Genomic DNA, 13,431 nt, shown 5'->3' with positions numbered 1-13,431 from the left:
AAACAACATGACTTCTGAGACATTGCAAGTTCATGATAAAATGGGTTCCAGCCAGAAAATGATTCAAGACTAGGAGAAAATCGAGTCTAAATCAAACATGTCGTCCAACATATTGCAAGTGCATGACAAAATTAGTTCCGGCCAGAAAATAATTTAAGACAACTAGTCAAATCTAAAAAAGTGTTCCGCAGAAAACATCAAGTCAAATCACCATTTTATTAGGACGTTTTTGGATTCACGAGAATGACAGTGAGTTCAAGTTCATCTAGTTTTCATCTTTTTCTCTGCTTGAAGTGCTGCAGTTATCTTCTTCCAGCTCCTTATCGCAATCAGCAAGGGGATGACAACCCATGAGCTGTTTGCTCCGACATAGTATGCCCAATAATAGTAAGGGCTTGTTGCAAAGTTGTCACCCTCCAGGAAAGCAGTTATGAAGTAAATCAGGCAACCATAGAGCTGGCCAAGACAAACTGCAAACTGAAGAATATAACTGTAGGGTTTCCTAGTGGCAATTGCGTACCTGAAGAATATCATCCCAAACAGATGAAGTTACAGAAATATTAATGATATAAATTATAAAGCAATTATTTTCTATCAAAACAACTTTATTGATTTATCTTCTTGTTGAAAACGTCATTCCATGGATATTACGGCATCTTTATATATCTTTCAACTAATTACATGGTAACTTACATCACTTGGTCTATAACTAGTGGACTCTTACGAGGGCAATATATATGTGTGTGTGTGTGTGTGTATATATATATATATATATATATATATAGCATTAATCCACCAAAAAAAGAAAAGTTAAGAGCTTTCGCTGTTTGTTCGTCATAAATATGAATGATAAAATCACCCTGAACTATGAAGAGGCATGTGATTGAAGGTGAGCATACTGACATCAGGGATGTTAATGGGCGCTCTCTAAGGCCCAAGCACCTCAATATAACCCTGGCAAGGTGCCCAGGCAGTCACTTGGGTTGGCCCAAGCTCATCTAATCAAGATTCCCAGAGTTGATCAAGTTTTGGCTTCAATCAATTGGTTTGATCAAATCATTTAAGTATTTGATATCTTAGCTCAAGCCATTTTGTTTAATCAAAACCCCTTCCCCTAATCCTCACATGTCAAAGCAAGAGCCATCCCCTCAGCACAATGATGCCTCCCCCCTTCCCTTGGTGGTATTTCTCTCTCTTAGCTATATCTTTCCTGATGGTACAGATCCCCTCTTCTCTCTCTTCTGGCAGTGCAGCACCCTCCTCTATTCCCACTTGATGATGAAACCCCAATTCACTTTCCTCTCTCGTGGTGATGCACCACCAGAAGTGAGAGAAGAGGGGAAGGGGTTTTAATCAAACAAAATGGCTTGAGCTAGGAGAGCAAAAAATTTCAGCAAACTGAAAACCCTTTTATCAGCATAGAATAATTCATGAACACTAGGGCCTAACAGTCTAAACAGGATGACCCTGATCTTTACTGGACCTGAGAAGCGCTTGAGTAAGAGTAATGGTGGGTCTCAGTCTTCTGACCATGTCAGAAAGTAATCAGACCAAACTAATAAGACATAAGTCAAGACTAACCAAGTCCCAACAAACGCCACTGTCTGAGGGGTGTCCTAGTCCTACTTGATTAAGAACATAATTGTATTTTCATCCTTAATTTGAAATGTTAATGTTATTTTGGAAACCCTGGAGAGCCCTATTTAAAGTCAAGTTAGTTGCCAAAAGCCAATGTAGTATAGATTAGTATAGAATTGGCCTAGGGAATGAGTCTTTTTGGTCTAGGAAAGGAGTTTTGGGTTGCATGAATTAAACATGAAAATCAAGCCATTAATACAAGTGAAATTGCAATACTCAAACTGTTTCTTGGTTAAAGTGGTTTTTACAAGATCTTTAAGATCATTCAACAATAATTGTTTGGGATTGGAACAAGTACAAGGTTTTCCTTCTTTTCTCAAAAACTGACCTACTACAACTTTTCAATGAAGTATGAAATACCTACCACAGGTACAAACAAGATAAGAAATCATCCAAGAAAGTAGCCCTGGTGTAGGCTTAAGCATATAGGAAGGAGTTCCAACTCTGTGATCATGAGTTCATCTTTGTATAATCTCCTAACTAACATATTTATATGCCAAATGCAAACTCATGGTAATTTTCCATAATGCACTTGCTTCCAACAATTCAGTAGAATATATAGCCTATTCCCAGCACTTGCAAACAGCATGTATAAATAAAAAATTTTACTGAAAAGAAAGAGCTAATCGAAGCCTTACACTGCAAGAAGGCTGGCTGGACCCTCTAGAACAGCAGTGATACCTTCAACAGTGACAATACCTGCATCTCTTCCAGCATATCTGGAGTCACCTTTGCTATATTCTTTCCCTGGCATTTCAGATCACAATAAAAAGCATAAAATCTAAGTTGTCACCAAACTCTGTTCAGAAGCTCCAAATAAATTTGTTAAACTGAAAATCAAATTCGGCATATGCTGAAAAGACTTACAGACTTCAGCTAGAAAATGTGGAGTTTTCTCCTTGTAAAAATCAGGAGAGAAAGCGAAGTATCCCTCAAGTATAATATGTGTCAGCCCCGTGAATGCCCACCAGCACATAAGCAACCTATCAGTCTTAGACAACTTTGATCGTCCTACAACCGCAGAAGAAGATAAAGGGAATAAATTCAACTAACAAGGGAAATAATACACAATGCAGATATGAATTCAACTGCTATGAGGATTTATTTTTCCTTTCCAATGTGCTGCTATTCTTGATGGTCAAAGGGGGGGGTAAAAGGGAAACACCTAGTTCAGATTAATGCCTAACTTTTATATCACCCCACAATCATACATCCCGGTGTGTTTGGAGTCAACACTGCAATGCAGTTCCTAAGTAACTTGACAGATATCAACAAAAGTTCAGTGATAACCATTTAGATATTATTTCTAACAATCTACTCTCAGACGCATTCTTACAACTACGTGGTAGGATCAAAATAATAAGCACGTGTTCTCGTACGAAAATCCCTCAATGAACTAAACCAAGACGAAATATCTAGCGACTAATCAATCGATTGCTTTGCAGTGTAAGTATCGCAAAAGAGAGAAGAGGAAAATCATTACGATCTATCGTATTTCAGGCAAAAATAAGAGAAGGAAATGAACTAGATCAAGAAAAGATGAATCTTGTCAGCGAAAGGCTACTGTATGTGCGACAAGATCTGATCTTTTATACAAGATTGGATCGAGACTAAGAAAGAAAGAGAGGGAGGGAAAGCAGACCGGAGAAGAGCCAGATGAGGGAGACGAGGAGGAAGGAGGTGCCGAGGTAGGGGACGAGGATGTCCTTCTGGGAGAGGAAGCAGGGGACATAGTCCGGCAGCTTCAGATCCTTCGGCACGTACGGGTGCTCCCAGTGTCCCGCTTCCGCAGCCGCCATCTCTCGCTTTTTCTTGTGCTGCTTTGCGTGATGGCGATGTCCGGTTTATGAAGAGAAAGGGAAGAAGCGGCCGAGATACTTCGCACCTACCACATCCTCCTCGTTTGTAATGGAATAATATGCACTCGATCTTGAAGGACCAAATCATCGATCTCAGTATCCCTCACGGAAGCGGGTCCCACAGGGACAGATTCAACGGTACACTTTTGGGGCGTTTCAATTTATCGCTCTTCCTGCCCACCGGCACGTGGGTTTCGTGGGCTGTGCTCCGCCGGTACCAAATTTCGATCAAACCCAGAAGAACACACGGTCGATTTTGCTTCTTCGTGAATCCAGAGGAGCGATGTGGGCGGCTGGATCTGTGATCGACGCAGAGGCACCCTCCACGTGTTTCACGTGAGGAGCACCAGTAAGCATGTTGAGATGGTCTACCTGCGGAGACTGCAAGAACACACACACACACTCTCTCTCTCTCTCTCCTTCGAGTGTATGATCGATCGGTACCTGTCTTTGGATAAACTCATGGCTATGTTTATTGTCACCATTATTATACGAATCGATAGCAAATGTTGAAGCTATATTTAAACATCACATTAGCTAAAACCTTGAAAGCATTCAAGAACACTACAATTGTCGTCAGTCAAACGAGTAAAAGGAACCATTCAGTAACTAATCAATATCGCTTCATCTGCTTGGAAGCTAATTTTCGCTTTCTTTTAATTACATGGCTTGGATCTTTCACAGCCATTTTGATGTAATAAATACACTTCTCTAAAAATGCATATATCTGATAAGAACTATCATTAAAAAGTGGTTTACATATTAGCAAAATTATGCAAGAATATGCATTTTTAACTTTCCAACAGATATCCCCAAGAGAAAACACATGCAGTACAGGGAAAGTAGAGTGATAGATCAAAGTTGAATAGGATCAAATAATTTTCTTCAAGATCCAGTTCAATCTGAAAAATCTAAAAGCAGAACTTTCCGACTGGTTGCCGATGATTCACATAGAAATCCAGACGATGTTATATCAGTTAAAGAAAGACTTTCGAGTCAAAGCAGATTTCAAAAAGAAAAGAACAAAAATTTTATACAATACACCATGCGCGATCAATGAAACAAAAATGGATCCAAGCTAACAGAAGTTCAGAAATAAATAGTTACAAAATAGCCTGAAAATTCTTAGCTATAAAGCAACTCTAGTATTGGAGCTGATACCAACACTCCAGAGAAGACTTTATATTTATAGCCCGTCTTCAAGTTTAGTTCAATTTTATCACACTTATTGACTACAAAACCTGGAAGAATCAAGAAAAGTCCAAAGCAGGTAAGACAAATCAGTTTTGTCGAAAATAAAAATGAAAGAAACAACCAAGTTCAAGACTCACTAGAACACCACATGAACCTGCATGCTTAAAATTTTAAAAGGATCGCTGATGGAAAGTAAAAGATTATCAAAGCAAAGTGACACGCTAATATTAGATCTTACAAAAAATTTATCCAGAGAGAAGCATCTCAGAACAGAGAACTATTCTTCGAAACATTTATTCCTTCAGATAGCGGATGGTAGCATGCAAAGGATATGATGCTAATCCCAATAACTTGACAAGAGAGATCATGTATCATTCATGAATAACATGCTACTGCGACAAAGCACAAGTAAAATGTAAAAAGGCCACAATTATTTTGGAAAACCAGCACAAAGCTCATGCCAAGAACCCATGCTATGTTCTAAAGATATGGTTTTACAGATATTTTGGTTTTCCTCCCACATGTAATAAATGGATTTTCACTACCAACATAGCATATGAATTAGTATGTAAACAGATTTATAATAGTGATTTAGAGTTTTCAAGGACTGTCTATCAGAAAGAGTGAATTATTTCTGAATGATGTTTTCTTGGTTAGATAGGTTGAGTGCTGGAGGTATCACATTATAGGTGCTAACTGAAAAAATAATTGTGATAATAAATTTTCAATATTGCAATAATATAATAGTTCTTACAAGAATGACCAACTTATATATTAAACAATCAGCAAACAATTAAAGAACTTGAACACACAATGATAACTGATACAACAATAAGAAGCTGTAAGGTAACAACTATTTGCGACAAATCAGCAACTCATTAATCAAATACTAAATAAATATTGTACCACAGATTTTAAACAAAGACAAGATGCATGATATAGATGGCAAATCTGACAAGATATGAAGTTAAAAACATTAAAAAAAAGGTTAACAATTTATGATGTGCATAATTCAAAGAGCAAGACTTCATTGGGGTTAGAGTAATATGTAGTATCTGACGCGTTAACTTAAATAATGATAGAAGGTTCAAAATATATAATAATTGGGCATCAAAGATGCACTGAATCATAAACTATTCAAGATAACAGGGAAATGCTATAAAATAAAAATGTCATAAGGACAATATAGTGCAATTTGGAAATAAGAAATAAGAATTTGATTAAAATGTTTGCTGAAATCCATTACATAAACTTATTCTAACCTCAAAAGGTACAAAAAAATGACTAAAAGTATGGCATAATTGTGAAGAAAATAAAACAGCATGGTCATATATTACAACATAGCTAACCTGACTAATTTAATTTATCATTGAAATTGGATTAAGAATGGCATACAAGGATGATTTCTAGATATAGAATCTAAGTAGCTTCATCATAAAAAATATTCATTTTGGTTGCCTTTGAATATACAAGAAACAGGGTAGGCTATGAAATGAGTTCCTGACATTTTTGGAGGGAGCCAAAGTTGCACATCTCTTAGGTTAATAGACAGCGGTCTATAAATTAACCTACATGTGTGTGTGTTTGCATAATTCCAACAAATTAAACACAAGTTCCGTGACTAAAAATAATAATTCCAATACACATTATCTATGAAGCATACTTACAACAAATATACCAACGAAAACACTCAGTTCCCAAGTCTTCATGATTTGTACCTAGAGTCAACCCTTCTAAGTCCTTAGTGGTGCCTCCATCAACCAGCCTCTAGCTAGTGTCCAGTCTCAAAACCCAACAAGGAATTAAGATGCGGCCCTTGCAAGTTATCATTAATAGTTGGAAACCTCCATTACTATCAGGAGAGAGAGAGGATGAGAAAACAGAATAAGAAAGAGACTATATGGTAATATTACATTTTAGTTCAAACACCTCATGGCACAAGACTTCTGAGGAAAATACTGACAGATAAAAGAGATTAGTTAGAACAACACATTGTGAAATAAACTAAGAAACAAGCTGGTTGAAAAATATTAAATACAACTCTGTTCAATCTTTCTGAACACTCTGTACTCTATCATCGACTCCATGCATCTCCACGACGTCATGCTCATCTTTTCCAAAAGCATTAAATATCCTACAATAAGCCAGAAGAGTGAAAAAAAAAAAAAAAATGGTTCACTTCAGTTTTGCAAAACCCTGCTGATGTTGGATAAGTTCAAGCAACAAGAGGACCAAACAAACCTGGAGAATTTTCATTGAGCAAGCACATAAGTTCATCAAGATCAGTTGGATACTACCCATCATAACATTGAGGCAATCATGATGGAGAATTTCAACACCTAAAACAACATCCTCTGTCTTCATGCATCCCTGTATAATTGCAGCAAACTTCCCCAAACACTGATTGTTTTCTTTTTTTCCCTTTTGTAAATGGATCAAGCAATTTTGTTCAACTCATTAGTAAATCCTTTTGGAATTAAACCTAAGTGAGGAGTAGGGATAAAGGAAGAACTTATCTTAGGCCTGCGTTGAGCTCTTGGAGAACGCCTTCATCTGAATGTGATCCATATCTGAGAGAGTTCCGGTCGATAATGAGGCCGGCAGAGCCTCGTAGGAATCTCCATTGTGCCTTCGGACGAGCCCACTGCTACTGTATGCCCTGGTCGAGGTAGCACACACGATCGTGGTGGTAATGGCAATGAGGGTGGCGTGGAGGGCAAAGGCCAGATCAAGGAGCGCAGCGGCGCGGTGGAGGGAACTGTCAAGATCACAGTTGGTGGAGATGTCGCGGACACCCAGTATCTGGTGGCAACCCTCGGGAATAAAGGCGTCGACGTAGAGGGAGATGCCGGTCTGGAATGACCAGAGACCTTGGAGGACAATGGAGGCTGCCAAGGCGAGCTCCGCAACGAAGAGCCTCGGAGCAATGGCCACAACGAGCGCGGAGGTAGCAGATGCAGCAGAGACAAGCGAGGAGATGGAGTCGCACTTGGACTGCAGTTCGGATTGCTGGTATGCGGCGGCCGAGTGGGCGGATGCAGCGGAGAGGAGGGCAAACGCGAGGGCGGCGTGGAGGAAGACGACGTCCGACGGGAGTGGGAGGATCAAGATGGAGGTGGCGAGGAGGACAAAGAGGAAGAGGGCGGCGGCCGACTCGAGGTAGGAGAAGCGTTGGGCGGCAGCACGGGCTCCATCGGGCGAGGAGAAAAAGGCGTGGACCGCGACGGCGACGAGGAGGCAGAGGATGGCGAGGTAGAGGGGGAGGTGGCGGAGTAGGTGGTGACGGTGGGCGGCGAGTGCGAGCGGGTAGTAGGGGCGGGCGGTATGGTCGGCAGCGACGGCAGCACCGCGACCGGAGGTGGAGAAGGAGGACGACGGGACGGCGAAGTAGGCGCGGGTGGCTGAGATCAGATGGTAAAGGCCGTGAGAGAACAAGGCGACGAAAGCAAATGCGTGGTACACAAGATCCGCCATCACCGATCTCTCTCTCCCCCCCTCTCGCTCTGTCTCCTCTCTCTTCTACCGTCTTGAGAGGAGCAGAAATAGGACGAAGCGTCGCATTTTATACCTGCAAAAATTAAACTTGGATATATGGCCTCCAATTTGGAATTTGATACCCTTTTACACACAGTTAAGAACAATTGAGAATAAGAATATTAAAGATGATTTATTTTATTTTTAATATTTCTTAAATTATACCAATAACATCGTTTATCGATAACCATAATTAATAATGAGATCTTGACCCGACAGGAAGGATATATGCAATAAACAGAATACATTCTAATTTAGACAGGCCTAAGGTTACATTTGAGAATATATTTATATCTTTAATGTCTAGCTGAAAAAAATGATTTGAAGGAATGTGTAATCGTTAAATACCTTTGGAATGAATAATAAGTAAATATATAAAAATAAATGTATGTATGTATGTATGTATGTATGTAATCCTATCAAAAAAATTTTATGGCTAGATATATAATAAATAATAAACATAATAATTAAAAAATATATAAAAACTTTTAAAATTAAATAAATAAATTATTATTTTATAAAAAAATATAAATCATATTATTTTTAAAAATTACATTAGCATTAAAAAAATGCTAAAATGTTAATACTATCATAAAGAAGCATAAACATTTGAGCATTTTCAATACAACATGATGTGATTTTTTTGAAAAATATCAAATGTCAAATTATATTCGAAATGTATAATAAGCTTTCAATACACATTTCGAATATATTCCTAAAACACATTTCAAATGTATAATAACCTTTTATTATTACAGGATTATGATCTCAAATCTCACCTTCATTACTATTACATATAATAGCATCACAATAATTTCTTTAAAGATCAATGGGAAATGCCCTATATATGTCATTTTATATGCCTTTAGCACATAGTAAATTATATATCCTTGTAATGATGGAAACGAATTTAGGCGTAATATCACTATTGTACCATGGTGTACCTATAAATATAGAGATGATAACACCAATTATAATCTTCCAAGGTGTAAAAGAATAATCTTATCATTGGATCTTGACTAGGAAGGAACAATAGACATAACCTTACTTCTAAATATAATGAGACTTTCTATGATTGAAACAGGTAATAAGAACATTGGTCTTTCAGATCATAAAAGAATAACCTTAATATTATACCAAGACCCATTTAGTTGTGAACACACATGAATTGCACCCGAATAACCTATGAAGACACCGTTCATGATTGCATCCAACAAAAATGATTAGGCATGGCCAGGTTTGGACCAGGAAATAGAGCTACTTAACAAGGATCAAAAGCTGGAAACATGTTGTTTGAAGTCAAAAATTGGAACAATCTGCAGCCATACAACTACTTTTAACACAATCAACAAGTAAGAATATGTAACAAATCACATTGAGTTTTAAGAAGAAGCTGTTACCAGGAAGATGCAAAATTTGAAGTTTGTGGCTATCCCAAGGATGCAGGCATGAGACACAATTGATCAATGCATTTGAGCTCTATGATGTTAGATCTTTCCAAAGGAAGCAAGTCACTGATGATATAGATACTCCAAATCATTGACATTGTAGGTCTGGTTACATGATCTGCTATTGCAAAAAATGCTGCATACAGTAACTTCTTGCATATGATCACAAGAGTTCATGCAATTTTTACAGCATCACATCCCCTTGAAGTTCCAAAGATCCACAGTCTGGGAAATTTTTCCATCTGATAATTAGATCTACCAGCTACTACTACTGCTAATACTACTATGATGATCACTCAAGCAGCATGACCTTTTATAAGAAGGGGGGCTAAGAACCTGTCTTTCACCCCCTTAACAATCGTTTCATAATAAAATGCCCACGGTAGGTCAAAATAGCTGATGACATTAGATAAAGTCACTGCTTAATGAGGAAGTTGCTCCTGGAAGGTATATACAGTGAATGTTATTTTGAGAGGGCTTCTCTCGGCAGGTTGAACATTGCTTCTCTGACAGGATGACACTAGTGATGCAAGCTTTACAAAACACATGTCCGCAAGTGGTTGCCGCCTCCCTCATTGTGTCCATACAAATAGCACATCGTAGCTTCACCTCGATCAAGTCAGACATGTATCCGCTTTTAGTTGTCTACTCACACCTGAACTACGTCACCAGGAACACTCACCATAATGCAGATGCAGAACTACTATAATCAATAATGCTATAGAACAACAAAATGTTGAATCTATGATCAAATTAAGTGCAAGGATGGGACCAATTAGGGCATGATTCTGACCAGAAATTAGGTTCACAAAGTTTGGAAAAGAGGAGAAAATTAGGTACCCAAAATTTGAAATAGGGTGGAGGATCTTGAAAATACAAACAAGGAAACGGAGGTTCCAGAAATTCTATTAAGCTCCATAGTAGATGCATACAGCATTTTTTTTTTAGATGTATACAACATTAAAGAAAGAAACAGGTATGAGTGACAAGCTAACTATGAAAGAAGAACTAGTAACTTTGAGCTTTCCTGCATTCAGTTCCTTCCCGGAGTTCATATTTCAGTTAAGTTACAAGAAATAATCATCTGGAGAGGAAAAGATTCAAAGACATATCTTGCCGGAATTCCAAGCATTTGGTCCTTTCGATCTGTTTTCTGATGTAGTACTCCAGCCATTTAAACTCCCAAGATACTGATTAGAAGCTGCCAGAAGAAGGAAAAGCATTAGATAAATGCTGCATTCGAATGTAAAAGATTGGAATTTACAGACGAGGCAGTCCGGAAAAGCATTAGGGTTTTCTACATTAAAATTAATGTAGAAAACCCTAATCTGCATAGTAACAATCATGACAGTTGCTTGCTGAAGGAACTAAAACTTGACCAGTTAGTTCAATACACAGATTCCAAACATAAGACAAGTATGAGCGGGAACAAATAAGAGGGATCTCTTTTGATTGGAATCAACTACAAACGATCCTTTGATGACTTGGAAGACAGTCTGATAAAGAAAAGCCATCCTCGAACCTTACAAAATTTTACTAAAAACTTGAACTCTCAGAATATGAAACTTAATAATAAAAGAACTTGCTTAGCCCATGGTAGACTCATGTTAGGACACTAAGACACCAAATAGATTTAGAAAAGCAATCTAAGCACTCCCCAACATGGATACTGAAAATACTTAGGAAAATCGGTCCAATGATTACAGAGATTCAGAACAGAAAATCTACTTCTTTTTCTGGCAAAGAAAAGAATTACTATTGAATAGTCATTATCTTGACCAAGTCCTGGGCCTTTTAGAATTGTTTCAGGGATCATTGAATTATATAGAGCCTTAGGATTGCAAAGGTATGTTTGTTTCACAATCTATAAGTAATCCACTGAAAATCTAAAATGAAAAAGGGGAACATTATGCAAAAAGATGCTTCAATCACCTCCAACTCCAAGCCGAAGTTCTAGATCATCTTCTCAATTGCAGGTGCACATGAACTGGAGTAACTTGACTATGGATTGAACCCAACCATCTGCAACATGACAGATTAATACTAAGCAAGCACCGACAGAAACCTCAATGACCAAACCCTGAGAAGAAAACCCAAACAAGTAGTATCCTTAATCAAGCCGAAAGATTGCATGATCCTGTAGAAATACCTCTCCGCAAGACGCAGGAGGATACATCCGCACATCGTCATCGCCGTCTTCGATCAGTATAACAGTATTAACTCAGGACAACCCCTTAAGCGACTTGCTGCCAAATCTGGCATTTGTATAGGGTAGACAGGCCAAATCTCAGCTCGAGATCTTGCAATGTCTCCGTGCTCGATCTCGACCTACCCATGTCACAATAAACCTAAAAATTAGAAATTTTACCAGGAAAAACAAATCTTTCTCAGTCAAAAGTCACCAATCTGTCACTACCTCGTGGAGCAGAACTAGGGGAAAAAAGAAAAGGTGGCAAGCCAAACACAACGGAGAACGAGATTCTTCTGTGTGCGAAGATGAACGACGAAAGAGCTGGGATAGAGGAGGAGACTAACGGAGATCACATGGGAACGGTCTGAAAAGGTCAAAACTTTCCGAAGATTAGAGATCTAAAACAGCCGAAGTCACCCAACAATAACATAAAAGATCGAGGAAATCGACAAAAACACGAAATTACAAATTTTCCAATCGAATGACAGCCTTACTGAAACCGGAATCGATGAATCATGCAGCGAAATCGAAGATCCACTACGTCTCCAGTAGCGCGTTGGGACGATACAAGAAACCTGGACGTGCTCGCAGGTGACGGGAAGGGGGGGAGCGGTAAAAAGAACAATGAAAAGCTTAAGATTTATATTAATTAATATTACATAATTAAGCAAAATTAGTCCGAATTTTCCGGTTGCGCCTTTGGGAATCATCAAGAACCCAGCGCGAATCTTATGGCAGATCACGGTGAACGCTGATTTGAACGTGGAATGTTACAACAGGGCAAAGTCGGGGCTGTGGTCGCAAGTCCAAGTGGAACCCACCACCTTCATTGATTCGCCCAACTATGGAGGCGGAATTCTACGTGCGGGCCTTGACCGGCCCATGCGCAACGTAGACGGCGGTGGGTCACCGGTCAAGACTCCGCGTCCGACTCCATCCGACCAATCTCTTTAACTTTGGTAGACACATTAGATTATTATTTATGTCGACAAAGCATTTAAACAGAGTCTCTTCAATAAGAAAAAAAAATATTTTTTTATTTTTTTTAACAAAATGTCTCATTTTTAGAATTCTCTAATAGTATTTTCTTTTTACATAATACCTATCTTTTTTTTGGGTTGGTTCTTAGGATAAATCGATGTAATTATAATTTTTTATATTATAATATAATATTTTCAGTAATATTAAGAAAATATTGTGTTATAGTGTTTTTTTACTATATTACAGTGTTTTCCTGATATTGTTAAAAACTATAACATAAGGTTAAAAAACCGGGAAACCAAGTATTTTTATAAAATTTATAATTTCTTATAATATTATATATATATTTATTTATATTATTGTTAATAATATTATAAATTGACTAATTTGTCATAAGAAGTGATTCAAAAAAATATATCAGAAGTATTTAAAGTACTAGGAAAATATTATTAGAAAATTTTAAAAATATATCAGATAAAGTTTTAAACCCTCAACTTCAAAAAAGAATTTTTTTTTTTTTAGTATAGCGCATGAGCTTTTCGTGTGAGAGAGAGAGATTTTTTAAATAGTGCCTTATAAAAAAGAT

The 13,431-nt window shown here is 37.9% G+C and overlaps 2 protein-coding genes and 1 long non-coding RNA gene across 3 annotated transcripts; all 3 read right to left on the bottom strand.

Annotated features, from left to right (window-relative positions):
- Positions 1 to 70: 70 nt before the first annotated feature.
- Positions 71 to 3,531, bottom strand: LOC135614434 (probable 3-beta-hydroxysteroid-Delta(8),Delta(7)-isomerase). The gene is made up of 4 exons (XM_065111811.1): positions 3,281 to 3,531; positions 2,506 to 2,649; positions 2,277 to 2,385; positions 71 to 520 (listed from the first exon to the last, which is right to left on the bottom strand). The coding sequence occupies exons 1-4, from the start codon at positions 3,435 to 3,437 to the stop codon at positions 262 to 264; spliced, it is 669 nt and encodes a 222-aa protein (XP_064967883.1). The 5' UTR covers positions 3,438 to 3,531; the 3' UTR covers positions 71 to 261.
- A 3,032-nt stretch (positions 3,532 to 6,563) lies between these two features.
- Positions 6,564 to 8,369, bottom strand: LOC135614433 (uncharacterized). The gene is made up of 2 exons (XM_065111810.1): positions 6,933 to 8,369; positions 6,564 to 6,825 (listed from the first exon to the last, which is right to left on the bottom strand). The coding sequence occupies exon 1, from the start codon at positions 8,163 to 8,165 to the stop codon at positions 7,209 to 7,211; it is 957 nt and encodes a 318-aa protein (XP_064967882.1). The 5' UTR covers positions 8,166 to 8,369; the 3' UTR covers positions 6,564 to 6,825; positions 6,933 to 7,208.
- Positions 8,370 to 10,547: 2,178 nt separating this feature from the next.
- On the bottom strand, positions 10,548 to 12,504 carry LOC135614435 (uncharacterized). The gene is made up of 5 exons (XR_010487540.1): positions 12,359 to 12,504; positions 12,090 to 12,228; positions 11,823 to 12,001; positions 11,606 to 11,695; positions 10,548 to 10,874 (listed from the first exon to the last, which is right to left on the bottom strand). It is a non-coding gene; the product is annotated as an uncharacterized LOC135614435 (long non-coding RNA).
- Between the last annotated feature and the right edge of the window lie 927 nt (positions 12,505 to 13,431).

The sequence above is a fragment of the Musa acuminata genome, chromosome BXJ2-6 (genome assembly GCF_036884655.1).
Source record: "Musa acuminata AAA Group cultivar baxijiao chromosome BXJ2-6, Cavendish_Baxijiao_AAA, whole genome shotgun sequence".
Classification (NCBI taxonomy): domain Eukaryota; kingdom Viridiplantae; phylum Streptophyta; class Magnoliopsida; order Zingiberales; family Musaceae; genus Musa; species Musa acuminata.
Note: the sequence above shows the minus strand (reverse complement) of the source record. Positions and strands in the feature narration are given on the sequence as shown.

Coding starts and splice junctions, on each gene's coding strand:
- LOC135614434 (XM_065111811.1), bottom strand. CDS start 3,437: ATGGCGGCTGCGGAAGCGGGACACTGGGAGCACCCGTACGTGCCGAAG. Junction 2,650..3,280: donor CCTCATCTGGCTCTTCTCCG/GTCTGCTTTCCC, acceptor CTGCGGTTGTAG/GACGATCAAAGTTGTCTAAG. Junction 2,386..2,505: donor ACATTTTCTAGCTGAAGTCT/GTAAGTCTTTTC, acceptor CTGAAATGCCAG/GGAAAGAATATAGCAAAGGT.
- LOC135614433 (XM_065111810.1), bottom strand. CDS start 8,165: ATGGCGGATCTTGTGTACCACGCATTTGCTTTCGTCGCCTTGTTCTCT.